At 37.0% G+C, this 26,905-nt stretch overlaps 2 protein-coding genes across 9 annotated transcripts in view; both read left to right on the forward strand.

Moving 5' to 3' along the window:
• Positions 1 to 5,126, forward strand: part of LOC111874053 (D-beta-hydroxybutyrate dehydrogenase, mitochondrial) — a 25,060-nt gene extending 19,934 nt beyond the window's left edge. For 5 of the 6 annotated variants that reach the window (XM_023869209.2, XM_023869207.2, XM_023869211.2 and 2 more), the window contains 3 exons: positions 535 to 702; positions 825 to 961; positions 1,741 to 5,126. In XM_023869209.2, the coding sequence (XP_023724977.1) occupies positions 535 to 702; positions 825 to 961; positions 1,741 to 1,896 (461 nt within the window). In that variant the 3' untranslated portion in view covers positions 1,897 to 5,126. The remainder of the gene's footprint in view (positions 1 to 534; positions 703 to 824; positions 962 to 1,740) is intronic. The other variant, XM_023869212.2, reaches the window with a different exon arrangement.
• Positions 5,127 to 8,843: 3,717 nt separating this feature from the next.
• On the forward strand, positions 8,844 to 23,792 carry LOC111874052 (D-beta-hydroxybutyrate dehydrogenase, mitochondrial). 3 transcript variants are annotated; one of them, XM_023869203.2, is made up of 9 exons: positions 8,844 to 11,003; positions 11,101 to 11,199; positions 13,925 to 14,193; positions 15,095 to 15,178; positions 16,532 to 16,688; positions 16,959 to 17,111; positions 19,470 to 19,637; positions 20,641 to 20,783; positions 23,472 to 23,792. In XM_023869203.2, exons 3-9 carry the CDS (start codon positions 13,996 to 13,998, stop codon positions 23,625 to 23,627), a joined length of 1,059 nt encoding a protein of 352 aa, XP_023724971.1. In that variant the 5' UTR covers positions 8,844 to 11,003; positions 11,101 to 11,199; positions 13,925 to 13,995; the 3' UTR covers positions 23,628 to 23,792. The 3 variants fall into 3 exon arrangements, with proteins under 3 accessions (XP_023724971.1, XP_023724972.1, XP_023724973.1); XM_023869204.2 differs by lacking the exon at positions 11,101 to 11,199; XM_023869205.2 differs by lacking the exons at positions 8,844 to 11,003; positions 11,101 to 11,199 and adding an exon at positions 13,244 to 13,428.
• Positions 23,793 to 26,905: the final 3,113 nt, after the last annotated feature.

The raw sequence follows: 26,905 nt of genomic DNA on the forward strand, positions 1-26,905 counted from the left end.
GAGAATTAGGCACTGTTAATACTTTTCTCACATTTATTCTGATGTTGAAAGAGGCCTTTTAAAAAGGCACCGTTTCCTTATTATGTTTTTCCAGAATTCAGTGTACCTCCTTTCGTGTCAGTCAGTCATTATTTCCCATTTGATCTGTCCTTGGAAGGCTGCTTTTTAGAGAGCCAGTATTCTTTACACCGTTCTCTTTGTTCATATTGGTTTTCTCAGGGCTTCAGACCTGATCCTCCTTCATATCTCTACAGTTTCTTTACACTTGTCTTACACTTCTACCCTGAAAATGGAGGCAGTAGTTTCCTCTGAAACATCTACTGTGATATACCAGACTACAAAATATCACATCCAAGAAGACAATGATCTTGATTGTCATTGCTGTGAGAACTTCACATCTCACACTTATGAAAAATACTTTGATAAGCTGCTTTAACAGGAAGAATTTGTAAATGATTGAGGTTGTAGATATTCAGTCTCAAAAATAACAAAATAATGTTTTGAGGTGTACTTAAGTAATGATGCATGTTACAGGCAGAATAGTGAACTTGTCCAGCGCACTGTCCCGCTTCAGTCTGCCTAACAGATCAACATATGGCATAACAAAGTATGGGATACAGGCTTTGTCAGATTGTCTGAGGTTTGAAATGAAGCGCTGGGGAATCAGCGTTTCAATTATTGAACCTGGAAGCCTTGTCAGTGGTAAGAGAAATTATACAAATGTCTCTAAATATATAATAATTATCTAATATTCTTTCTTTCTTGTTAGGGGCACAAGGAAAGTAAAGATTTGAGATAAGGTCCAATGTTAATCTGCATTTCAGGTCTCTTCACCGAAGACTCAGTTAAAAAGCAAGCAGCTGACCTTTGGAATCAGATACCTGAACAGGTTCAGAAAGTATACACAAAGGAATTCTATGATGATGTTATTGGGGACATGCTCAAACATAGCACTGTGAGTGTAAGTACATAAAATCAATAAAACAAAAGACCATTATAATCAAGTTACTGCTCACTGTTGTGTGTGATGGGGAGAAACTGTCTAGGGAAAGATGTAATTTTTACAGATGAACAATTTCTCCAAGTACTTCGGTTTCCCCTGCCAATTCTCATTCCATCAACTTCTCTGCTCCCATCTATGATCATTTTCATCATCTTCATTGCTGTCATCATTATCATCATCATCATTGTCATCACGCAGGGCTGGTAAAATAGGCCAGATAGTGGCTGTCATACCAAGTCATTTCAGTCTCAATCCGCACAAAAATTAAAAAGAAATTTCTTTTTTGATATGGAGAGGTTTAATATGTAGAGGTCTGATTGATTTGTGGGTTTCTTAATGATGTTTATAATGCCTAATCTGTAGAGCATGAAAAGAACTTTGGAAGGTAGTAGTGAATGGTAAATATGTAAGGTTATGGAAGGAGTGGTCATATCCTCTTTAAAAATGCTATTCTATTAAACTGCAATATTCTAAAATTGAAGAGCGCTACAGAGAACTCCATTCAGGATAGCAAGTGACCCACTTGGCATTTGTACTGGATACTGTCCATTTGTGCAATTGTAGAGTGTTATGCAGTCCTGCTTGGTGTATGGCGCTTTTATTTTTTGTGAGAAGAAATTACCTTTTGTTAGTTATGCCTGTCTGTGGCCAAAAGTCGGAGCTTTTTAACATTAAAGCAGGTGGTACATTTGCCCATCTATATCACCCTGAATACCTTGGATGAAACTATGTTACAGGACATACCCAGAACACCTGTGGTGGATGCATACATGCTGGCACTGGTGCATCGCTTTCCTCATCCTCGCTATCAGCCAATGGAACTGAGAATGAAGATAATGGTTTGGGTGCATACTCATCTCCCGGAATGGGTGTTTGAGAAAATTTTTACGTAGATGTATACCCAGAAGTTGCATGAGACTAACAGCAATCCATCTGGTGGGATTAAGAGCCAGTTCAGAGAGGTCATTAACAAATGAACATTTTTAAATAAGATTTGAAGCTTTCATGGCAAAGAAATGCATTAAAATCTTCTTGGGCGGTCAACCATATCAAAGTTGGTTTTAGAAACCGTCTTGATGCAGACTAGCTGACAGAGTACGGCCATTTCCCTGGTTAAGCAACAGGGTACAACAACTTAAGCAGGAATGAGAACCACTCAGTTTGTCTCTGCTCGCCTGCTGCCTTTCACACCAATGAGGAGGAGGCACTGTGTTGACAGATTTATGTGTCTGTGAGTTATGGTTGCTTCCTACATTGACCCTGATGATGAGACAGAACAAGTCTCCAGAATAGTTTGTATGTCAATTTTGATGCAGCTGATCACCAGGGAAGCTATCACATCTTTATTATAAAAATGTTAACACATTTAACTTCTATGTTACTATAGGCTTACTAATTTGAGGTGTTAGCCCTAGGATGCTGAAGCTGTTATTTTTAATTCAGATTACTAAGATGAGAATAATTGAATCCTTAAGTTATAAACTGAATTTGGTGAGGACCAGGTTGAGAGCATAACTGAGGACTGAGGTCATGATAGAAGTTCTTGTTTCTTTTGCCTGCCACACATCTCTGGGATGGTGATTAGCAGGAATAGCTGGAGTTACTTTAAGAAAAATCACTACCAGTGTTACTTAATGTGTCACAAATGTAACGTGGATGATGTCAGCAGTGAACCCAAACCTCTGGAATGGGAACTTGGTATCATAGCACACTCATGAAACATCAGCTTGGCATTTAAACCTCATGTGATCAAAGATACTGGGTTGTGAGCTGCAGCAATTTTTAATATCATAAACTTTATTCCCTTCATATCCAAAATAATTTTCCTTTAGGATGACTCTAATACATAATATAATTTATGTAAGTTTTCAGGATTTAATGGTAGTAATTGCTCAAATTATGGTCTTCTGGGATGTGACACCATGTAGTCTTGTGGAAGATAACAACATACAGGGTGAATATGCTGCCTCCACCTTCAAGATTGAAGTTTGTAGAGTGATGAGACAGTTGGGTTTTATAGGCAGGTTGCAAACAAGGTGTTCACTCAGATTCATAGGAGGTGGATGAGATGGAACTTGGTCCAGGGCAATAGGAATAGCAAACAGGAAACAGATTGAGTGGCACTCCAACAGCACAAACAGGGATGATGGATTCTCCTTCAGCAAGTTGTCGAAGCCTCTTATCCACTTCCTGAAACAAAAGATGGTGAAAGTTGTCTGCAAGGACAAGGTACTCTTTTCCTTCCAAGATCGCACTCCTCCATACTGGTGCCCAAAGAATGAAAGGCTTGCTTTCTCATGTCCCATCTGCAGGAAACCTGGAGAAGGCCATCTTTTCTCATGACCCCATTTCCCTTCTGTGGTGAATGGAAGAATTGTGACACTCAGTGGGAATATTTCCTTTTCACCATTTTTCTCAAGATGTCTCCTCTTCCTCTCTTATGGGTCTTAGTGATTGACTTCCCTGCAACCGCCCAATAAAAATTAATTAGCTGCTCACCCTACACACTTCAACCCTGAAATGGAAGGACTGTGTTCCTTTGAAACATTGGTATCCACATACCGGAGTATATGGCATAACAGTCTATAAGATCACAACTTAAAAGGGTAAGGTGTTATAAAGTTTTGATATGCAAACAGTTTTGATCAAAATAAGGAAAATGCTGAAAATCATCATTAAAAATGTTAGCAGAATTCTAATCACTACAGTTTTCTGTGTAAACTGTCAATTGTTCTGTAGTAAAGATTCTTGCAGTCAAGGTAAGTGTTCATACAGCAGATTGCAGTGCCTTGTAAGAAAGGGGCCAATGGCATCAGCTGGCAGAAGCTTAGGAAGTCAATCTTTGCACCCATCTGGTGTTGAACGCGACCTGATTTCAAACAACACTTTATGTACAATTTTGATGAAAAGTATAGTTCTGATAAAAATATTACTTGATTGTTCTCATTAAACCTGCATTACTAGCTCTAAAAGATATTTTAATAAGAGTTTGTCATCAGTATATGTTGCAAAATTGAATTTCACAAAACAATTAATTATCTATATACTACATAACAGCCAAAGTCCATTTGCCCATTTATCAAATCCTGTTTCTCCCATGTGGTGCATCGAAGAAAAAAATTATGGAAATGAAAGATATTCCTCATGGAGAGAGAACCATAGATACATTGTACATTTTGTACATGAATATGAATCCAAGTCACTTTCCTCATGACCTCCCCATAAGAGAAGCATTTTGATCATGATGAAAATGAGTATGTAAACTTTGTATGTTTTATAATGACCATGGTAACGAGCTGCTTTTACATTACTTGTGACATATTTTCATGCTTATTTTAAGATATTAATAACTTACTTGTGTCTGCATAAATATAAGTAGTGTACTCCACTTTTATGTATGTGAACTTCCAATGACAGCTAGGCTGTTTTATTGATGGAATACAGTCTTCTTTATACAGCATGTCCCACAGGAACTGTGTTCCAAACGTGATGTGTGTTTGAGTCCAAGAACCTAGGGATGTTAAATGTAAGTAACCTCTACAAAAAACAAAAATAATTTCTGAAATTGCAGTGCCGATTTTTCTGCATGGGAATGCTAGTTACAGTAATATAATCTTTAGTGTGTAAAATAATTATGCTGATCTCCACCATTTGATGCTCAATAAATATGCAGTGAACGTTGAACATTATGAATATTTTGAAGTGTATCTAAACTTTTCTTTTTGCTTGTAAATTAATTGTGTCAGCTGCAGGGAAAGCCAGATGTGAGTGAAAAATATTACAATGAAGTAACGTGTAAGCTTATATAGAAAAAACTGTAAATCCAGCAATGGAGGTATCACTACCCATAAAATGGCCATCTCAGTTCATATGACATATAGTACACTGCAAAACAAAGTAAGAGACACTATGTTTGTTTCTTCTGGTTTATGAGGGCATCCCAACTTCAGCTAAGGAAAAACAGGACATTACAAAAAATAATTTAGGAAATGTACACAAGGCATAAGAATTTTGGCACACTTGTGGCCATCACACAACAAACTCCTGCCCCAGCAAGAACATACAAGACAGCCACAGCCAACAAACCAACAAAACCATAAGGCAAACACACGCAGTTCAAGAACACCCAAATAAAACAGCTGGTTACCCCACATAACCAGAAGTAACCCATCGCAACTGCATAATTCAATTCAATTCAATTCAATTTTATTTCATCCATGGATCATNAGGCAACTGCATAAGGGAAACAGAACAGCATTACAGTGAGCAACAGATTCCTTCATCAGAACAACCTGTATATCTGAAGATGGCTGGTTAGGCGGAGACATGTAGTGTCAATAAAGAAAGAAAAATGACAAGTGAGTAGTAACCAACACTGCACATATGTGGCATAAAAGCAAAATTCAAAGTCAGATCTATACAGTGCAACAGGATGCTGCAACATAACATTATGACCTTGTATGACTCAGAAATATCTTGCTTACATTTGGAAATTATGTATGGTATAAGTAGAATAGTTAAAGAGTATTTGAAAGGTTGCCTCAGTTTGAAAATGTGTTTTATGCATGGTTGAGTATAATTTCTTTTAAGGAAAACTGTCTCAACTTGGGAAATTATGTCATGTATGATACAGCAAAGCAGTAGATAAATATACATTGTCTTTTGCAGTATGAAGTTCTGTAGGTAGTCACCACCTACCAAACTGTGTTGTGTCTTAATCCAGAAAATGACAATCTTCATTGCTGTGAAAATGTCATGTCTCATCAGTTGTCAAATTAATAAATAAACAAGTTGGAAATGCATGTATAGCATAACTATTCTGGCATGTTTGCTACCTTGTATTTAATTATCTAAGAAACTGTGAAAGTTGTATAAACTGGTATATTGAGCATAAAATTTGTTTCATTTTTCTCTACAGCTTATGTATAAAACATGTTTTGGTAAATATTTAGCAAGTTACATGCACGTAAAACAGAAGGTGCCTGAAAGAACATACATAGGGCTTAACATAAAGTATCCATTATTGTTATCAGTTTTAACCAAAACTGGAACAGGTTAACATGTTTTAGTTAAACTCCCTAGTATCATGCTTAATGGCTATATGTCTAATCATGCTTAATTGCTATATGTCTACAGGAAAACTGGTGGACAGAACAGTTTTAATATGGGCTCCACAGGATGCAAACATTCTTAATAAAAAGACAACAAGAGAATAAATGAGCTTTTGTCAGAGGAAGAGAAACAGGCCATAATAGCAAGCAAACATGATTGTGATTTCCTGACTGAGAGTAGAGGCTAATTAAGATTAATATACAATATATTTCATACAAGAACTAATGCACTGTAAAACTTTGATTTATATTTTGTAATATTTGGGTGCATGTTTATTTTTAGACAAGTGGTCTTTTTTTTTGTTGTTGTTAACCAAAGAGGTAAAGTTTAATATAGAATATGTGGCTTATACTCAAGAGATATTTCATTTGAACCTTCGACTGTGGTAACTATACTGAATATTTTATTTCTTATAGGCAGATACCTGGATATTGCCTTCTCTGAAACAGACATATGCTGCCTCCTTCCTATATCCGTCTCCTTCACTGATGTTTTGACACAACAGTCCCTGAGTATAGTCACCTGTTATTTCTGTGAAAAAGACAACATAATCTAATACTTTGATGGTGTTGACAGTTTGAGTGCACAGAAACAGTAGGTTCAGACAAATTTCATATGAAACTTGTAACCACATAAGATTTGGCATACCAAGCAAGTTGTGGTAATGCTTCTGAGTTGTATTCAGGAGGTAACTTGTTTCTAATCTCTTCCATGACACCAGTTACCCTGACTGAAGATCTTTGTGGTTTTCCTAAGTAATTTCGAGGAGATTCCAGAATAACTTAATTAGGCCATGAGTGTTCCCTTCCATATCATTTAAAATTCATTTTTCACTACCACCGAGTCATTTGAGTTACTGACAGTATCATTAAGTAAACTACAGTCTTTAGGGTATAAGATGGAGTCACCAGTTTGCTCCAAATATTGGTACCTATCTTCCAAGCTGCACAGCATCACATCCCAAAATATTCACTGTCAGAGAATCAGATCTCACATATGTTAATTCATATTCAGTTCTTTGGATGTTCTCTGTTTATTTAAGTAGAATAATGCTTTTGATAACGTTAATATGGTATGGACATTTGTAACGGCTCCAGCAGATGAGGTGGTCAAATTAGATTTGGAATTCAGTACTCCCAGAGAGGCACAAATGCTCATTTTCGTGGTCTGTTTTATAAGACTGTGAGTATCTCAAACCATACTGATGAATAATGAACTCTAAAGGATTTTAAAGGAAGCAGTCATGGCTTAATTGATGTACAGTCCCAGAATTTGCCTGGGGGGAGCTGAGGAAAACCACTAAAAACATCAACCAGTATACCCAGTGTTCCAGCCAAGGTTTAAATGGAACACCTCACAAATACAAGGTTAGACCATTATTGCTAAACAATTAGTGTGGTAGAAGAAGAAGTTTGGAAGCTGGCAAGCAACATGAAACAATTATGATTCTTTGTATTTCATTAACTATTCACATTATCAGCATATTTTTCAAATAACAGTTTTAGATCCTAATAATCTCTTCATCTGATGTTTCATTATATTTCTTTTTGAAGAATTGATGAATTTTGATTTGAGCTTCACATAAATTGTGTGTTTATTGGACAAATATAAACCAAGGTCAAACCTTTAGTGTAAACCCCCAGTACTAAATTAAAAAGAAATTTATATTAGTAATTTTTTGATATATAACATGCAGACAGAGGAACACAATCACTTCCCATGTCTGCTTACTTCATGTCCTTTCTACAGAAATCACATCTCTAGCTTCCATTTGAAGAAGTCAGAGATTTGAATATTGACTTGTGTTATCACTCTTGCTGGTAAACAAGAGTATTCAGGTTATCTCTGTAGACTGTAGCCTCAAGGATAATGTCGGTAAACTAGAAGATTTGAAGCAGAATTCACTGTAGAAATTGTGTGAAAGTCAGGAAATAGAGGAAAAGAGAGAACTTTGTTTAGAAGGCAGATTATGGTTTGAAACTCACATGAAATGCTGGATTTGAGGCTCTCACATCAGTGATTATGAAGAGCATGGGCATCTGATTCTGAGTTGTAATGCCATGGAGTTCAGACAGCCAAATGGTTCGGAGGAAGATACTATCTCCTTCTTCAGGGTTGAACTGCATGGCATTATGATACAGAAGATTGTGTTCCTCTCTGTGAAATATGTTAGACAAAATAAAATATTTTCTTTGTCAAAATTTAGTTACAAAGGAATTTGATAAAGAGGAGACTTGTCAGTTCAGCACAAGGCAGTTTGATATGGTGGTAATTCTGTTCCTGGTTTGAATTGCAGTTGTACTACTTGGCATCTGGATCAAAGTTTCTTTTGTATTTCTACATCCTCTCTGGACAAATGTCAGGATAGCACTTTGCAATAGGTAATGAGACCCTCCTTCAAAATCCTTATCCACTTGTGGTTCTAGAGTATCTTGTTCGATACTCTCTATGACAACTGGAATACTCCTTCATATTTATGAGGTCCTAGGTTCAAATCCTAACGTAGAGACCAAGATTTCCTCACTGGTGTTTTTTTATTTATTCTGTTGGTTATTCTGTTTCATGTGAGAAATGAAGAAGTGTTAATTAGAGTCAGGAAGAAGAAGAGTCAAAGGAAAGATAGAGGGGCAGATAGAAGTGACAAGAAGATGAGGAAGAAGATGTAAGAAGATGCTGGATGACCTTGGGGACAGAAGAGGATACTGTCATTTGAAGGAGAAAGCTCTAGATCACATTAAATGGAGGAATTGTTTTGGAAGAGACTGTGGACCTGTCGTCTTGACAGATTACTGATGATGATTCTGTTTCGTTTTCATAATTGCAAAATAGATATAATCATATAGTAGGATTATAGATAAATGCATAATTGGAATGTATCTGGAAGGAAGTGTCCATGGCCTAATCGAGATAATACTTCAGCATTTTCCTGGCCGAACTGAGGAAAACCACAAGGAAAACCTCAAACAGGATAGCTGGTATCCTGACCAAGATTTGACCCAAGCATCTCCGGTTAAAAATCTAGGATATTACCACTACAGCATCTTGCCTGGTGATGTTTTTCAGTTTTTCTTAGTTCCTCCAGGCACATACTGTAATAGTACTTCAGAGAAGCCAACACCTGCTTTCTTCCACATTCTTCCCAATTTTATGTACTCAGTCCATGCCTATAACTACTGGTTACATCTGTTTTGTATATTCAGTATTTTACATTCTGGATGTTTCCTTCTCATCAGTGTTACTTGTAGGTCTAATCCATTTTAGAATATTAGCGGAATACCCATTTAAAATTCAACGGGAGAATTTGACAGTTTCCATCTATAGATGTGGTATTAATAGAAAACCCTTCCATTGATCCACTATCTACATTATGGCCCTTAAGGGACACTTTAAAGTCACGATTTCGTTGGATATATGTGCCATGAACCTGTTTTTTTTTTGGCAAAAGTCAGCACTGTAATAGTGACTAAACATTGCCATTTATTGCTTCCATCTCTTGGTTCTGTCATAACAGATTAATTTTGCATTTTGTTTCCATGAAAGCAGCAAATCAACAAACATTACTATTTATAGACTAATTATTTTTCAATATTTTCTTTAAATCTGATTAGAAGTAGTAAAGAAGTAAATGGCATGAACTAGAAGAACTGATCCTGGTAGACTTTATTCATATGGAGTGAAGTTTAGTGCAGTTTTGCCATGATTTCTCAAGAGTAATCAAAGGTGTGTGTTATTTGTTTCATTTCACTGCCTGTCATTTATAGTGATAAATATGCAATTCAGTTAACTTTAATACTGGAACTATTCCTCCACATACATACATACATCTGCGTTTCAGGATATTCATAAATGCAATCTGCACTGAATATGAAACATGTCACAAGCTTTACAAACAACAATACCTCTTTACAATTCCAACATGCCATATCACAATAACAAACAAACATAAATGCAAACAACGTGCATCTAAATAAATACATAAAATACAGATTATATTTACACTTAATGTCTATATTGATGCCTACTGTGGGGCATCCATCAGTCAGCATGCACTCCCCTTCTATTCCTTAGCTGTTGATCCTGACAGAAGAGCAAAAGTTCATCAACAGTATATGACGGATTGTGTAATAGGACATCCCTTATTTCTTTTATAAACTTTTTTATTATGTACTAAATCAGTTAAATAATCTGGCAGACTGTTAAATATTTTTATACTCATGCAATGGACCCTCTTCTGTCTCATTGTGAGATGTGATTGTAGGGCATGTAAATTTCTTTCGTGTCTTGTCGGTTGCTCATAAATTGAATAATTAAAAGTAAAATACTCCAAATTATTTATTATAAAAGTCATCAAAGATAAAGTATATTGAGAGACCAGTGTTAATATATTTAACATGTTTCCATGCTGTGATACTTAATTAATTACTCACAGCTCAACAACAACAACAACTGTATGTTTACTTTATCATTCATTTTGTGTATTTACAAACATTTCTGTTTTATATTAGACAAATAATTTGTTTTTTAATCTTCACTAGAAATAAAAAGAAAATATATAGAATTCAGTTAATGTAAACTTTGTGGAATTCAGGGGCTATGGGTTTTTACTCCACATGTGTTCAACACTGAAAGACTCCATTCCATTATTCAGTTTATCTTGTTTGTTTTAAGAGGCAAGAGTCTCAGGATGGGATCTGTTTACCTTTGCCCAATATTGTTAGGCTTACTTGCATACAGAGTAAGCCCAAGGGAATATCAACAGAAATGCCTGATAAGCTTTCCCTAAAATATACTTAGTTCTTATCATCCCCACCATATACCTGAGTTGAAGGGTATACCTGTATAATGTGTGGTTTGTTTTCAATAGGGAGATTGATCTACTGAATCTAAGGTAAGTTTCTTACTAAACAGAAGCATAACATTGTGATGTATTTATATATTAAACACCTAGTCAACCAGCATAACTTAGTAAAGTGTCCTTACCGCAGGATGGTTGGTGTTTGATGCCTGGCAGAAGAAGGGATATTGCTCAACACCATTAAATCTTAATTGGCTGTAGGGTCCACCAGCCTCCCATTGCCCAACAGGTACTAGAATGGCTTTCCTCGGGGGTAAGGGCATGAAACTGACCACTCATAGCCAATAAATTTGAGAATCTAGAATATATGGCACTGTACTTCAACATCTCTTCACATCCCCTCAGCAGCGCATTTTTACATTTAAAAATCTGAAAGAAATAAGGATAAAACTCTCTGTTTTTATCTAAGTACCACACCATGGAGACATGGGGACATGTTGTTTCAGTAGCACACATTCATAACCTTTAGGACTGATAAAAGAACTGTAATGTAATTGTTACAGCTCATGCATTTATCGTGGTTTTCCTCATAGTGAGATGAGATAGAGGTCAGTGGTCAGCTTCATACCCTGGTCACTTTACACTGAGGTAAATAGCCATATGATAGCAGGTTAAGGGGTCCAAGAGCGAACCTGGATGCAACGGAGAAGAGAAAAATCTCTTACCCTACTGGGATTCGAACTTTGATTACCCAGTCATCCAGTTCATAGCCTAGTCAGTATACTGACTGAGCTTTCCTGGCTCATGTAAATTAAATAGCATGTCACACATGTGAGATATTTGTAGTTATAAAAGCCTTAGCTGTCACAGTAGGTGGGCATTTGATTTGCATTCAAGAGATATTCAATTCAAATGAATACAGGGACTCTTATCCTGATATTGGCTTCTCAGTTTCTCCCTCAATATCTCCAGAAAAATTTCAATGTAGGACCCACCCACCTTGCCTGACAATCCATTATCTTACCACATACTTACTTACTTACTGACATAATGTCAGTAGCTGATACAGCGTTTTAAAAGAGACACACAATAAAGTAAAATGTATTTAAATTTCGACCATCCTGAAACATAATTATTCTAATATTATTTGAGAGTTTCATTGCGTAGAATGCAATTTTTGATCCATCATCAAAGATTTAGGGTCCTGGAGGTCTTTGGGATTTGCATCCGGTGCCAGAGGTATTAGGTTTGAAACCAGCAGGTCTTGTGCATATTTTTCCAACTTCCATCCTCTGTAGTCACCTCAAATATTTTGTGAATTTTGGAGAGAACGGATGGATAGGAGGCCTCCCATTTTTAGCATACTTTCCTTATTTCAAAAAAATGAAAATAGGCTTATAAGACCATCATGCTGTCTGTGTCCGTGAATTCAGCCCCCCCCCATTAACCTTTGAGTTTCTGAATCAGTCTTCATGAAACTTGATGTGAATATCATGGCACCTGAGTCCATCTCAGCAGTATACTTCATAAATCCCTCCCATCAGTCTGTATGTCTGCATATGCATCCCCATATTGTTCATATGCAACGGCTCATTAAAAACGTCACCGTGGCAACAAATACCTCGTATACACGAAACAATAGAAGAATCATTGGATGTGTCGTATGAAAGGAGAGTAGGCTATTAATTCTTCCCAGAACTTCTTGTTTCTTTTTCATGTATGTGGTATGAGAAAGTATTGTAGAAAATGCTTGTCTTGGGAGTTTGATGCGTTTTCATGTTTAACACCCCCCCCCCCCCCCCCCGCCCCCCACCCAAATTTCGTTGTACAAAGCTGTCTGTCTCTTTGTATGTCTGTGTACGACTATCTATGTATGCATGCATATGCACCTCACCAGCGCCTGGGCGGTTGGATGAATTTTATTCATATTCAGTGTGTAAGAATATATCCATGATAGGTCTATGCCCTGTAAATATGAACATTCTAGCTCCAAAATATGGGGCCCTTTCACCTGTAATTTTACAGTTGGTAGTCTAGACATAAGTTGTAGAATATTTTTGGTTCGAGACCAATGCAGTGCAAATTTTCTTGCATGCCTTTTCCTTCCTTCACTTCAGAAAAAGTTAGAATTACTGAATGTGAGGAATACCAGGTCCCACAGAGGTCTGGATCCAGTGTTGGATTGCAGGACTCCCCTTCCAGTGGTCCTTACTGTTATTTTTGATATTAACTTGTCATTGAGAGCGACAGTGAAATCCGACTCACTGCTGCTCCAATCAAGAATATAGATTTCAATTCTTGCCCTAGACAGGCAGATCAAAGCCAAAATGAAGACCTCTATTTCCTGGGACATGATGCCATGCATTCCGATTAATATTCATATACTTTTCAGACGAACGTAGACCATATTCAGTGTCGAAGAGTAAGCCAAGCAAACTGCAAGCCAACTCACCTCATTTGTTGCTGATCTGGCTTACTCCCCAGCCAACAAGATGGTGGCAGTACCTTCCTCCGAAACGTTAGTGATCTTCTAATGGACCACATGAGGTCACATCCCTGAAGACAGTATTTTTCATAGACACTACTGTGAGATCCTTAAATTTAGCACAGAAACCAGAATGGTCAATCACCTCAAGAATAAACTTTTCCATGCAAGAGATCAGGCAGTTGTTTGCCACTTTCTCACCACACAGACCTGGGTATTCCATGAGGGATTAATGGTAGACAAATTAGCACTTGAGGGAAAATTATTCTTTGAGCAGTTGGTTTATCTCCTTCCAATTGCAATTTCCCCAATACTCTGTACTAATCTATCATCAGAGGCTGATGCAGCAGGACCATTTGAGGCTGCAGTCAGAAGGGACTCAGTCTCACTTCATTCTTATCATATTTTCCTGTGTATTATTTATATCACTTCTTTCAACACGTCTAAATTGTTGTAAACTTCTTTTCTCTAACCTGTGTCAGGATAAATAAACTAGCTCTGATTGATTTATAATCTGTTTAATTTACAGGTACCGAAAGCTGTATTCTCTGTGACAAAACATAAGGAAGATTGCTGGCTGTCATACAAAGGGAAACAAAAATGCGTGCCCATATTGACCTGTCTCTGGATGGAGTGTACCGTGCCGTAGTCAGAGGTCTGCAATTTGGGCTGGGAACTGCACTCATATTCTGGCTGCTGGACATTGTATTTTGCCTTTCCTTATTCAGCTTCTGCCCTGCTTTTGTGCTTGGAACTCTTCTGGGAGCTGCATACATATTCTATCAGGACACTCTTAAGGTACTTGTTAAGAATTGTGTCAGTACATAACACAAGATCATTAAATCAGAGGCTCGTTATTTCAACAAAGATAAAGATGTGGTTCTTTTTTTATTTTAAATAGTTTTATAACTACAAAACGTTCTGATTACCGCAACATCTCTAAAAATTCAGTTGTACACAGCCAGATTTTTTGCATTGTATCTTAAATCATTTATGTCCATGTTTGCTATAAGAAGTGTACACTCTGCTTCACACATATACAACAAGATACAACAAATTTCCGTCATCCAAGAAAGAAAGACCACTAGGCTTTTAACTATTAATGTCCGATTTTTAATTAAGACAAACATTCATTTTAAAATTTTTAATTTTGCTCTTCTCAGGAAGGAAAAAAAATACAGTGAAAGAACTTACATCATTTAATTAATATACCTGATGTAGCAGGAGCCGGGATAGTGTAGTTGGTATAGCAACTGGCTACAGGCTGGATGACCAAGGGGTCAGAGTTTGATTCCCTGTAGTATCAAGAATTTTCTCTTATCCACAGCGTCCAGACCAGCTCTGGGGTCCACCCAACCACCTATCCAATAGGTACTGGAGGCACTTTCTCTAGAGGTGCAGCTGCCAGAGTGTGAAGCTTACCACCCGCCTCCAGCTAGTGCCTAGGTCAAGAAAATGTGGATTTATACATCCACTCCCCCATATGCTTTCATGGCGTAGTGCTTAGTTAGTTAAGCACAGGGATGACTTTACCTTACATACTCTGGGGCAGTTCCTACAAGTATTCTTAAATGTCTTAACTTGTAACCAAATTTTTTGGGCTTCCCCCTCCGAAAAAAGAACCTGGCGGCGCCCATGCATGTACTCTGTTATGCTGAGTAGTTATGGGTCTACAGTGTAATATATTATTGTTTTGCAGATTTCTTTGGAAGGGAAAGGGGTGCTTGTGACTGGCTGTGACACTGGTTTTGGACATTCCCTCGCTTTTCAACTTGCTGATCTGGTACAGTAATTGAGTAGATGAATGTATATGCTTAATGAAGTACCTGCAGAAATAATCTTGCAAACTGAATAGCACAGTGAAATTATCTGTAAGTGAAAGTCAGCTGCTCCTCCTATTCAGGTTGACCCCGAACACCTCAGCATGCTTCATAGAAGTGATAGCTAGACAAGTCACTTCAGATAGAAACAGACTATGAAAGTATAGATTGTACATTCAACAAATGCGTTTGACAGAAGGAATTCTAGAAGACATTCTAACAACTGTTATATTCAGTTATTTATAATGCAAGAGAATGAAACTAATGTCAGAAGACAAAGTGACCTGCAATTCTGGAGGTGTCTTATTTTACATAAAATGGATAATTAGGACTACACAATGAACTCTTCTCTTATAATAAACATATATTCACGTTCATTTGTTCATTCCTAGATGAAACTGATCCAGTTTGTTTAGAAGTAATTATTATACACTGAATGAATGAATTATAAGCATTAAGTTTGCAATGTTCACTTTTACTACATAAGCTAAATGAAAATTATATTTATTTTTTGCATCCTCTTGTGTGTAATATAATCAAGGTATTTTGTGATTGTCAAAACAACAATAAACAAAAAGGCTGATCTTATGAGTAAAACTACTCAATACCTGTTTTAGTATGTATAGTGTTTATAGTGTATATACTCAGTAAACACGTTGTAGTATTGGTGTTATTGTTAATTGCTCTGTTGGTGGTCACAAAATATTTTGATTAGATTAAAATTAACTTTCTAAACACTTTCTAGACACTGTGACAGAAACTGTTATTGGTGTTGTGATCCTTAAAACAATTTTGTTTACACCATTGCATAAGATGTTTAGGTTACTGCCAACTAATGGCTATAATGTGAAAATGGTAATCAGAAATTAATTTTCATTTAATGAAAAACAGAACTCAGAAGACAGCTTGTAAAATTTGCCACTCCTAAACTCATGCAGCCCAAGTGGCCACTTGGTTCATTTGTGCTGTCATGCTGTCTCTACTTACAAAAAGAGATGGCTCTATTCTTTTGCCTTTACCATTTGCAGTATCTTCACAAGATAATCATGATTTTGTTAAGATATTTCTATCTGAATAATGATGTCTTATGGGTTGTGACACTGTACAGTCTGGTAGAATTTCATTGATGTTTCAGAGGAACATACTGTCTCCATCTTCACAACCAAAAAATAGTCCAAGCAAGTAGTAAGTAACAAGCAGGTAGCCAAAACACCAGTGAACTTCTACTGGACTGCATGGCATCATATTCCAGAAGGTGGTACTCTTCATAGTCACTTCAAATCCTCGATTTCTACTTATTAAGCATATTTTTCCAGGGTGCAGTGGTGTTTGCAGGATGCCTGACATCACAGGGAGGTGGTGCAGAAAAACTGAAGAGTTACAGGAACATTCATGTTCTACAGCTGGACATAACTTCAGATGAGGAAGTGACAGCAGCACTTAATTATGTTTCTCAGAACCTTCCTGCTCAAGGTGAATACAAAGTAACCACAGAGTTGAGGTTTCCATGGCAGTGTATATTCATATTATGGTCTTCTGTGTTGTGATTGTGTAGTCTGGTAGGAGGTTACAAACTTTTTAGGGGAACATGTAAGTCTGTAAGTTAACTTAATTGAACCATCTGATAGAGCAGCGTATTTTAATTGATATATTAAAGTGTCCACTTCACCCTACATGCTTCAGCAGAATTCTACCATCATTACCCAAGTTATAGCAATAAAATCTGTTTTTTGTCTTTGCCAGGTCTATGGGGAATAGTGAACAATGCTGGTTGGAGTACATTTGGTCATGTGGAATGGGTACCAATCTCTCTCTGTTGCAGGAGCTTAGAAGTTAACATTTGGGGTATGATGAGGATCATCCGAACTTTCCTACCTCTAATCAGGCAGTCAAAAGGTATGTATGTATTTCATAATCACTATAATTCACAAGCCTAACCAGATAACTCCACGGAGTAGATTCCTTCTTGAGAAAGTAATAGTTTCTTAGCCATTCAAGAAATTCATAGCATTTTATAGAACCTGGAAGTTCATTACCAGATTTGCAAGAACCCACCACTCATCTCTAACCTGAGCCACATAAATCCAGTCCACACCCTCCCATGCTGTTTCTTTAAATTCTAGTTTAATATTATCCTTAAGCCTAGTGAAATTGAAATCTACATTCATAAGTACAAAAACCCATGGCTTACCATTCTGTCACTAGGTGGCAGAGTTATTAGTAGTTATGGACAAGACTACCAGGTGGCATGCGAGGTATCTATGCTTCAGCCAGCATATCAATACTGACATTTGCCAGAAACAGATTTCCATTGCCGACAATCAGTGATTTTGTGATTTGATGTCTAAGAGTGGATCAGGGATCTGCAGAAACTGTACCTAGGGATACAAAATGTTTATCTCAGAATTTTCAAATAATTCTTTCATCCGAGACCATTTATGATAATATGAGGCTGCATATTAATGAAATATATATGGGGAAGTGGAGAAATCTGTGGTAAAATTGAAACAATATTTGCTAATGAAATAACAGTGCCTTCCTGTATTCTTCTTGCTTGTATATATTGCTTGGCTTGTTCTTTAAAGGACACAGGACATGCCTTATAAATCCCCACCAGACTACACAGCATTACTTGCAAGAAGATGGTACACTTTATAGTCATCGCCATGAGAACATAACATAACATAACATAACATTAAGATTATTTTTCTCTGGCATGTGACAACATGTAATCTGGTAAATTGATTTTGGATTAACCTACTACTGAAGATTGCAGGAGCCAGGTTAGTGTAGTCAGTAGCGACTGGCTATGGACTGGATGATTGAGGGGTCGGAGTTCGAGTCCCTGTAGGGTCTCGAATTCTCTCTTCTCTAAATCATCCAGACTGCCTCTGGGGTCCACCCAACCTCCTATCCAATGCGTACTGGGGGCTTTTTCCCTGGGGGTAAAGCAGCCGGTGCGTGAAGCTGACCACTCACCTCCAGCTAGTGTTGAGGTCAAGAAAATGTGGATCTATACATCCACTCTCCCATACACCTTCATGATGTAATACTTAACTCGTTGAGCACAGGGACAACTTTACCTTTACTGAAGATTGAGGTAGCATGTTGCTCAGAGATGTTGATGATGATCTACCAAACTACATAGCAGAACATACCAGAAGACAGCAAGAGTCATATTAAGAGTTGTAGTAGACAAACATTATAGATATTAATGAGGTAAACTTTTAGTCATACATATAGTTTTTGCACAATGATGCGTTATTGAAAAATGTATTAAAATGCCCATGAATATTTCCATTCACACACATATTCCAAACACAAGTGAGCTTTGAGAAAGTCTCATCAATCAAATACAGAACTTGATGTGAACTTCACTATATATCATAAAGAAAATCATATGATGACACACATCTCAATTTACACCCCATTATAGTATAAATAAAGAAGTAGCATGTACCGTCGCACAGTGCAAGAGACCCATAACATTACAACCTGGTCCCCAACTACATCATAGCCACAATGCCATAAAAGACTCAAAGACAGGGATAGCCAGTATACTGTTAGAATTGTCAACTAGGCATTCATAACCACCTCAAACTCTTTACAATTTAATACAAATCCATAAACACTGTTTGTAATACTAAAATTCTTTTAACTTTAATTTTAAATTTTAAACTTAAAATTTAATTTAATTTTATACTAATATAGATTAAAGCCAAAGAGTAAACAAACCAGAGGTTTATTACTAAACAATAATCACATAACCTTATAGTCAAATATGAAGAAAATATGAATTCATATTTGAACAAAAATTCAGCATCTAAGTAAACTAAGATACAACTTATGATGACGCAATAAGGGTCAAAGCACGTTGTAAATAATGCATGTAAATAACCATTGTTATTACTCATACTTGAATTATTGCGTTGACGGTTACAAATACACTGTCTGGAATGACACTCGATAGGATGCAACACACAAAGATTTTAATTATTGTCGCTGCTATTGGATATAATTTAAAGGACCACAATAATTTATACTTCTATGAAATTATTGTATTGTGGGGTGTGACACTATATAATGTGATATATTTTTAATAATGTTCCTCTAAAGATCTGTCAGACTACATGGCATCATATTATTGAATACAGTCAGCTTCATAGTCACCACTGTGAGAATCTCAGTCCTCACTTGTACTACAATGATTATGTCAGCTGGAAAAACGTATGTCACATCATGTATTATTTGCAGGAAGGATCGTGAACATGTCTAGTGGCATGGGGCGTCGCTGTGCTCCGAGCAGGGCAAGCTACTGTATCACGAAGTATGGGGTGGAGGCACTGTCAGACTGCTTGCGCTTTGAGATGAGGCAATGGGATGTCAATGTCATCATTGTTGAGCCTGGAAATTTCATTAATGGTATTCAAACCCTAATTTCACATAGAATACTGAATGTAGTGAATGTAAAGGTAAAATTTACATGTGTTTTAATTAAGCACCACACCATGAAGTGATGTGAGCAGAGGTATAAATTGCACAGATTCTTGACTTCAGTATTAAATGAAGTTTCTTGCCCAAGCTGTCTTACCCCTGGGAAAAGAATCCTGGTGCCTCTTATATAGGAGGCCGCTTGGGTACCACAGCTAGCTCCGATACTTTGAAGAAGAGGAAACCCCTGTTAGGAATTGAACCCAAGTTCCTTGGTTTTCTCGCATATACTACGTGTTTATGTAGTTGGAGGAACCTCATTCCTTCATATCCTGAAGATGGATTCAGCAAGCTTCTATGACACTACACAGTGTCACCTAGAATACCACAATCTTAATTTTCATCACTGTGAAAACCTCACTGTAGAGAAATGCAATTATAATTAATTATGATTATACATTATTATTATTATTAATTATGATATAATTATACACCAAATAGTCTGGTGGAGGTTTACTAGCATTTCAAAGGAACAAGCTTCTTGATTTTCAAGGTAGAAGAGTGAAGACGGAAGCTGTACATTCCTCTTAAACATTACTAAATTTCTACCAGAATACATGGCATCACATTTCAGAAAACAGTATTCTTCACAGTCACGTCCATGAGAATCCCAATAAGTTTAATTCTGAAGAAAGTCGTCTTCTGGGTTTAGGCACCGTGTATTCTTCGTTTTGGCCGACGTGTGTGTACACAGCTACTGCTCTACGCATTCCAAGCCATTCAACTGCTTTGAAGATGAAGGCGCTACGTTCCTCCGAAACGTTGGCCAAAACGAAGAATACACGGTGCCTAAACCCAGAAGACGACTTTCTTCATTGTCATCGCCGTGAAAACCTCAAAACTTACAAAGTTTAATTCTGTTAGTCAATATCTATACCATTTTTAAGTTAGGATATGATCCCCTGTATGTTGAAAATCTGCTTTTCTGTAACAGCTACAGGTATATTTACTCCGAGCTCAGTCCGCAGGGATGCTGAAGCCCTCTGGAAGCAGATACCTGAATCAGTCCAGGTGGCCTACACAAAGGAATACTTTGATGGTTTCACTAATAACATGATCAAGTACTCAACATCTGGGGTAAGATACAATTGCTTCTTGAATAATTTGGACTAAAGAAAACACGTGAAAGAATTTAATGTATACTTTCCATGACAGCACATCCTGATGAGGTCATTGGATTTTTCAATTGACCTAATCCTTCCAGCCGCACTATGGCCCTGGGGTCAACTAAGCCTCTAACAGAAATGAATACCATGAATCTTCCTGGGGAGTTAAAGGTGGCTGGCATGTAAGGCTGACCTCACCACCATCTGTTAGGTGACTGTCTAGAAAATGTGGGGGCCTCGACATCTCACCATCCTATGGGCCTCCATCGCCTGTTACAGGGATAGCTTTACTTTTTTTTTGTTTTTTTCCTTCTTCCATGACAGCACAGCCCATAAGGCAGCAACATTTTCCCATTCTAACTCTGACAGTTATGTTGCCTTTGTACATATTACGTCTAACCACCATCTGAAATGCAAAATTTATTTTTGTCTTTTGTATATCATATTGCATCATATTTCAGCCTTGCTCAGCTATCATCAGGTGTTGATATGCTTGCTAAAATGTTTGCGCTATCATCTTAGTATGCCACATGTGAATGTGTTGTAATCTTTAATTTTAAAATCATTAATATCTTCAACGGTTCATAAAATTGCTGATTGAGCCACACTGCATCTGATTGTCAGGTTTGGGTGTTCTGTCCATACGTCATGAGGTTTCCTAGGCAATTACACAAAATAGATCAAATGCACCAGACTTGTTGCATTACCCATACATTTCCTAACTTGTTTGTGTAATGTTCATCCCAGTGCCTTTTGAGACAGATGACAGGAGATTCTTTCCTTTCTTTTTTATTATCATTCAACAATCCATACATATAGGTATATATATATATATAAACACCTATATGCAGCAGCTCAGGCTATATAAGCCCTTTGTCTGATATTGTTATGGTGAAAAGATAAAAGTAAAGTTGTCCCTGTGCTTAAATAATTAAGCCCTACACCATGAAGGCATATGGGGGAGTGGATGTATAGATCAAGATTTTCTTGAACTGGGCACTAGTTGGTATTAGTATTAGTATTAGTATTTATTCAGTATTCCAGACATCCACAAGATGGATACAGAATTTGTCCTCACTCAGTACATACAGACCAATTACAAAAGTTGTTTACATGGACCATTACAACAGTATAAAATAAAAATAGTTAAGGCCTTGGATTACATAAATAAAGAGTCAAAAACATGTCATTTAAGAACAGTCATATTAAATAAGAAATCCGCAATAAACAAATAATTATGAGTTACAAATAGTAAATAAATCCTTCAGATTACTAAAAATAAGATTAATTGGCAATGCACAGGTAGAACTCATAATTATAACGAAGCAGGCATTATAAAATGAGTTTACAATGAACAAAAAAATCATAAATTACAAATATAATACACAAATTAGCCATAAAATTTACATTCAGATATGTTTATTATAACTACTCACATTATTGATCAAAGTACTCTTCTAATGAGTAGAATGAATTCGTGTATAAAAATTTTTTAAAGTGGTTTGGAATTTAACTAAGTTTCCATTAACATTCTTAATATGAGAGTGTAATTGCAGGTGGGTGGTCAACTTCACACCCCAGCTGCATTACTCCCAGAGAAAGAGCCCACAATACCCATTGGATAGGAGACTGGGTGGGCCCCATAGCCAGTCTAGATGCTGTGGAGAAGATAAAAATCTTGACCCTATCAGGACTCAAACTCTGACTCCTTACCCAGTTGCTATACTGACTGTGCCATCCTGGCTCCTAATATTGTTATGATAAATATGAATGGAATGAAATATGCAGAACATGTAGCAAGTATGAAGGAAAAGAAAAATGGTTACATAATATATGTTAGAACAAGCAACAGTGTAAATAAAATTGGTTTAACAATTGAGATAACAATAGCAGTCTTCATCGCAGTGTCTGAAAATGTCATACTAGTACTAATAATTGTGAGAGAAAAAGTTAATCTGGGATGGGTAGGTGGCAAACTTCTCATCGCCTGACGTGGCATTTAGGTTTACACTGACCGTGTCTGGTCATGTCCAGAAGCACACTTTACTATTTGCTGTTTTAACCTTCAGGTTTAATTTTAGTTAGTTAGTGTGTGGCCATGATTCAGCTAGCTCAGATGATGATTCAGTGATCTTCTGTGAATATCGTTACATGACCTTGCAAGTTATAGAAAATAAGGACATTTTTTAACAGATAAATAACTATGAAGTTTCCAAGATGTACTTGATCCATGTTAAGGCTCTTTATTTTTTTATTTATGGTTTATTTAACGACACTGTCAGTAACTCAGACTACATAGTGTTGAATAGTTGGGTGAGCAATGAACAGTGAATTGGAAAGGAGGTGTGAAGAAAATGGCCATGACCTGTTTCAAGGTACTATCCTGGCATTTGCCTAGAGGGACTCTAGAAAACCACAAAACCTGAGTCGGGATAGTTTGTGTTCTACCCAAGATTCAAATCAGGCACCTCCTGGTTACAAGTTAGACATGTCACCTCAGCAGCCAATCTGATTAACATTAAGGCTTTCTTTCAATGAACTGCAAACAATTATCTGTGTGGTCTTTTGTCTGTTACATACTAGACGATGGATGAAGTCCAAAATAAGCCAAAAGAAGTACAATTACCAGTGTGTTTCTTGTTACCTAATAATGTTGCAGTCAACAGACAAGCAGCCTGTGCTGGACGCCTTGATTAATGCTCTTGTGCATCAGTACCCGCATCCCCGCTACCAGCCCATGGAGCTGTACTTCAAATTGTCTGTCTGGGTTAACACTCATCTGCCAGAATGGGTGTTTGAAACCCTATTCACATAAGAATCTACATGGATTACCCATTTTGTTCTTGTACATGGAATCTCCTTAATTGTCTTTCGTAATGCAGTCAGATGTAGATTTTAGGGTAAGTGATCCACAACATAGTGACAAGTATTGTACCTGTGACCTGTACTGAGGGCACAGAATAAAGAACCCAGGATTGAATTCCTCCATGTCTCCTTGAGCTGCTATGCTTTCACCTCCAGTGAATTTCCCTACATTCTCCTCCAGTCATCTAACCAATACTTCACATATGCTGCTACTGATAACCTTGTCTAGTGACAGACACTTTGGGCTTAATGGCATATACTGGAGGATGATACAACAGTAGACACAAGAAGAAGTCTTAAGCACTGTCATCCCTACCATGTATGAGACTTCTGTCCATGGCCTAAGTACAGGTTCAGAACTCACCACAAGTAAATTGTAAGGACATGTTCCAAAATAACTTTGCACATTTAATTTCTTTTAGAACATACTGGAGAGTTCTTGCACATTACGGACCCTCACATGTAACTGTAAGAATATAATCACCTTCAGTCAACATAATTCTAATAGTGTAGCACAGAATACATTCTTATTAAAAGCTTTTGATAAATGATTAAATTATGAACTGTCTTCAGCACCATCTTATATGAGAAATGTAATAATATCTGACAACTATGGTATATTCAGGGTATGATGGAGCAGACATAAACAAACAACAGCCAGGAAATGATATTGAGTTTGACCAAGGAAGTAACTTTGAGAGCAATTCATGTCGTGATGTTACTTGGAAACAAATTGGACATTTAATGGGACTTGTGTAGGCCAACATTGATTGTGAACTAGAAGTCACTGTCCTTGCCCATGTTTATTTCCACTCTGTACACATCCTGAAGAGATGAGACTGTAGACTGCTTTTAATATTGGAAGGACTACATCAATACAGCTAGGAGAGTTTCGTTCTCTACCTTGTTTCCTATGGTGGTAAGCGATATTATTTTTAATACCAAAATATGTACATGATCTGAGTTCAGACTAGCATTAACAAGGTTTGTTTCTGTATCTAATAATTTATAACATCTTTTTTTTTTTTTTACTGCTAGTGGGGTGGGACTAAGTCCCTTGTACTGTGGCCACTTCTGGCCTAGTGTACCAGCCCCAGATGATGGGTGAGGGTGATTGTGGAGCAATTGGTGGAATGAAGATTGGCAGGGGAAACCGAAGTACTCGGAGAAAACGTGCCCCAGCGCCACTTTGTCCACCACAAATCCCACTTGACCAGGCCCATGATTGAACCCAGGCTGCCGCGGGGGGAAGCCAGTGACTAACTGCTTGAGCTATGGCGTGGCCCTTATAACATCTTACTATGAAAGTAGATCTGTGACATAACATTGATGTTTGTAAATGCGTACTTTATTCATTAATTAAGCATAACTAAACAAGTCAATATCAGGACCCTGCTTGTGACAGTATTTTGTGGATCTGTGGGATCGATGTAGCTGCATTCATATCATTCAGCACATTCCCACCATCTGATGGGCTGTGTGCATGCTTACTGATGTTCTCTCTTCCTCCTCCTCTGACATGTATTCATGTATTACCAATTTTATAAGACTGCATCTGGTTTGTGTTTACGTCATAAGATTAATCATCACATGGAATTATATTAAAAAACCTTCTTGCTTATGTCACCTGATTATAATTGTTTATGGTTCAAACACAGAGTGTATAATCAAAAAAAAAAAAAGAGCTGTTTTTATGGAAGTTAGTGTGATAGTTAAGCATATGACAGTGTTACCAACTGCCACCTCCACAGTGTTTAATTGAAAAGCAAGAATTTTTCCTCTAACCCACAGAGGAACATGTCAGACAAGCTGATACAAATTCTGAACAACTGAATAAAGCTGGATTCAATTATGTATTCCAAGTGTGGCAGAGAACTTCTGATTATCTAATGGTTGGGGACTTCAAACATCTGATGGTGAACCACATTATGATATTTATGTTTAAGGAAACAGAACAGCATACCTACACCACAGAAGGGATAGATAGCAGTTAGGATATATGCTACAATTTTTATATAAAAATGCAGATTTCTAGAAAGAGCTAAAGTGAGGTTGCCCCTGTGCTTAGTTAAGCACCATGCCATGAAGATATATAGTGGAATGAAGGTATAACTCCACCTATTCTTAACCTGAACACTATACACAGGTGACTGGTCAGCTTCAAGCCCTGGCTAAATTTTCCTTTGGGCTAATTTCCAGCTTTATGAATTTATGTACAGAACAAGAATAATCAGTTACAGTTTATTTTCATTTATGTTAATGATTATGAAGAAAGATATCATTGTATGCAACATTAGTGTGTCACTTTATGTTTGGGATAGGTTAGATTTGATTATGTTATTATTAGTTACCCTAAAACCATAATATGACTTGGTAAGACCATGGTTGTAGACTGTGGAACTATCAGGGTGGGGACACTGGTTGGAAAGAGAAGAAAGCCATAACCATTTTTCTAACCGCCCCTTAACTTCATAATTTGATTGCAGTGATTAAGATACACCAAACTTGTAGTTACATTCATTTATATAAAAATGTAACTCAATTCCCAATTAATATTGACATTATGTCTCATTTTAAATTACAACATCATAGACTGTTTTACTGTATATTTGGTCTCCCCTCAACATTTGAAGTTTGCAATTGTATTTTGTTTGCTTCAGCTTGGTCCTAGTGCATGTCTAGCATCCCACCTTGATGTTTTATTAGCCATTACATTTAGTGCAAAATTAATACGTTTTCTCAAAAGTTATCTTCATTAAAAGGTGCTATCTTTCCCTATTGCTCTGTCATATAGAACTGAAATGTAAGTTTACTAAATAAAATAAAATCTGATTCATGCATATTTTTATTTAAAAATGTACATAACTTGACACTTTCATAAGAACAAAGGGCACAAAAAAATGTCAATTATTACTTGTCTGAAGACAACATGAAAAATGTGCAGAACTCAAAACAGTTATCTGTCCTGGATCTAGTCCATTAGACAATGAACGCTTCTTTCCCAGGTGAAGGTGCAACACCTCTAGTATCATTAGTCGCAGAGAGTAGATGCGATTTTCTTTGGGTATGACATTCAAGATGGGGAGAAGACATCTTATAATAATCAACTGGTAATGCCTACAATGTGAATGACTCTGAGCTTTTGGAGTTCTTTGTTGTAACCAAAAACAGAGTTCATCTTTCAATCTAATACTTCGCATCTTAGGCATATTTTACAATGTTGTACAA

Source organism: Cryptotermes secundus, unplaced genomic scaffold (assembly GCF_002891405.2).
Source record: "Cryptotermes secundus unplaced genomic scaffold, Csec_1.0 scaffold1991, whole genome shotgun sequence".
Classification (NCBI taxonomy): Eukaryota; Metazoa; Arthropoda; class Insecta; order Blattodea; family Kalotermitidae; genus Cryptotermes; species Cryptotermes secundus.

Coding starts and splice junctions, on each gene's coding strand:
- LOC111874052 (XM_023869203.2), top strand. CDS start 13,996: ATGCGTGCCCATATTGACCTGTCTCTGGATGGAGTGTACCGTGCCGTA. Junction 15,179..16,531: donor CTTTTCAACTTGCTGATCTG/GTACAGTAATTG, acceptor ATATTTTTCCAG/GGTGCAGTGGTGTTTGCAGG. Junction 20,784..23,471: donor TCAAGTACTCAACATCTGGG/GTAAGATACAAT, acceptor ATAATGTTGCAG/TCAACAGACAAGCAGCCTGT.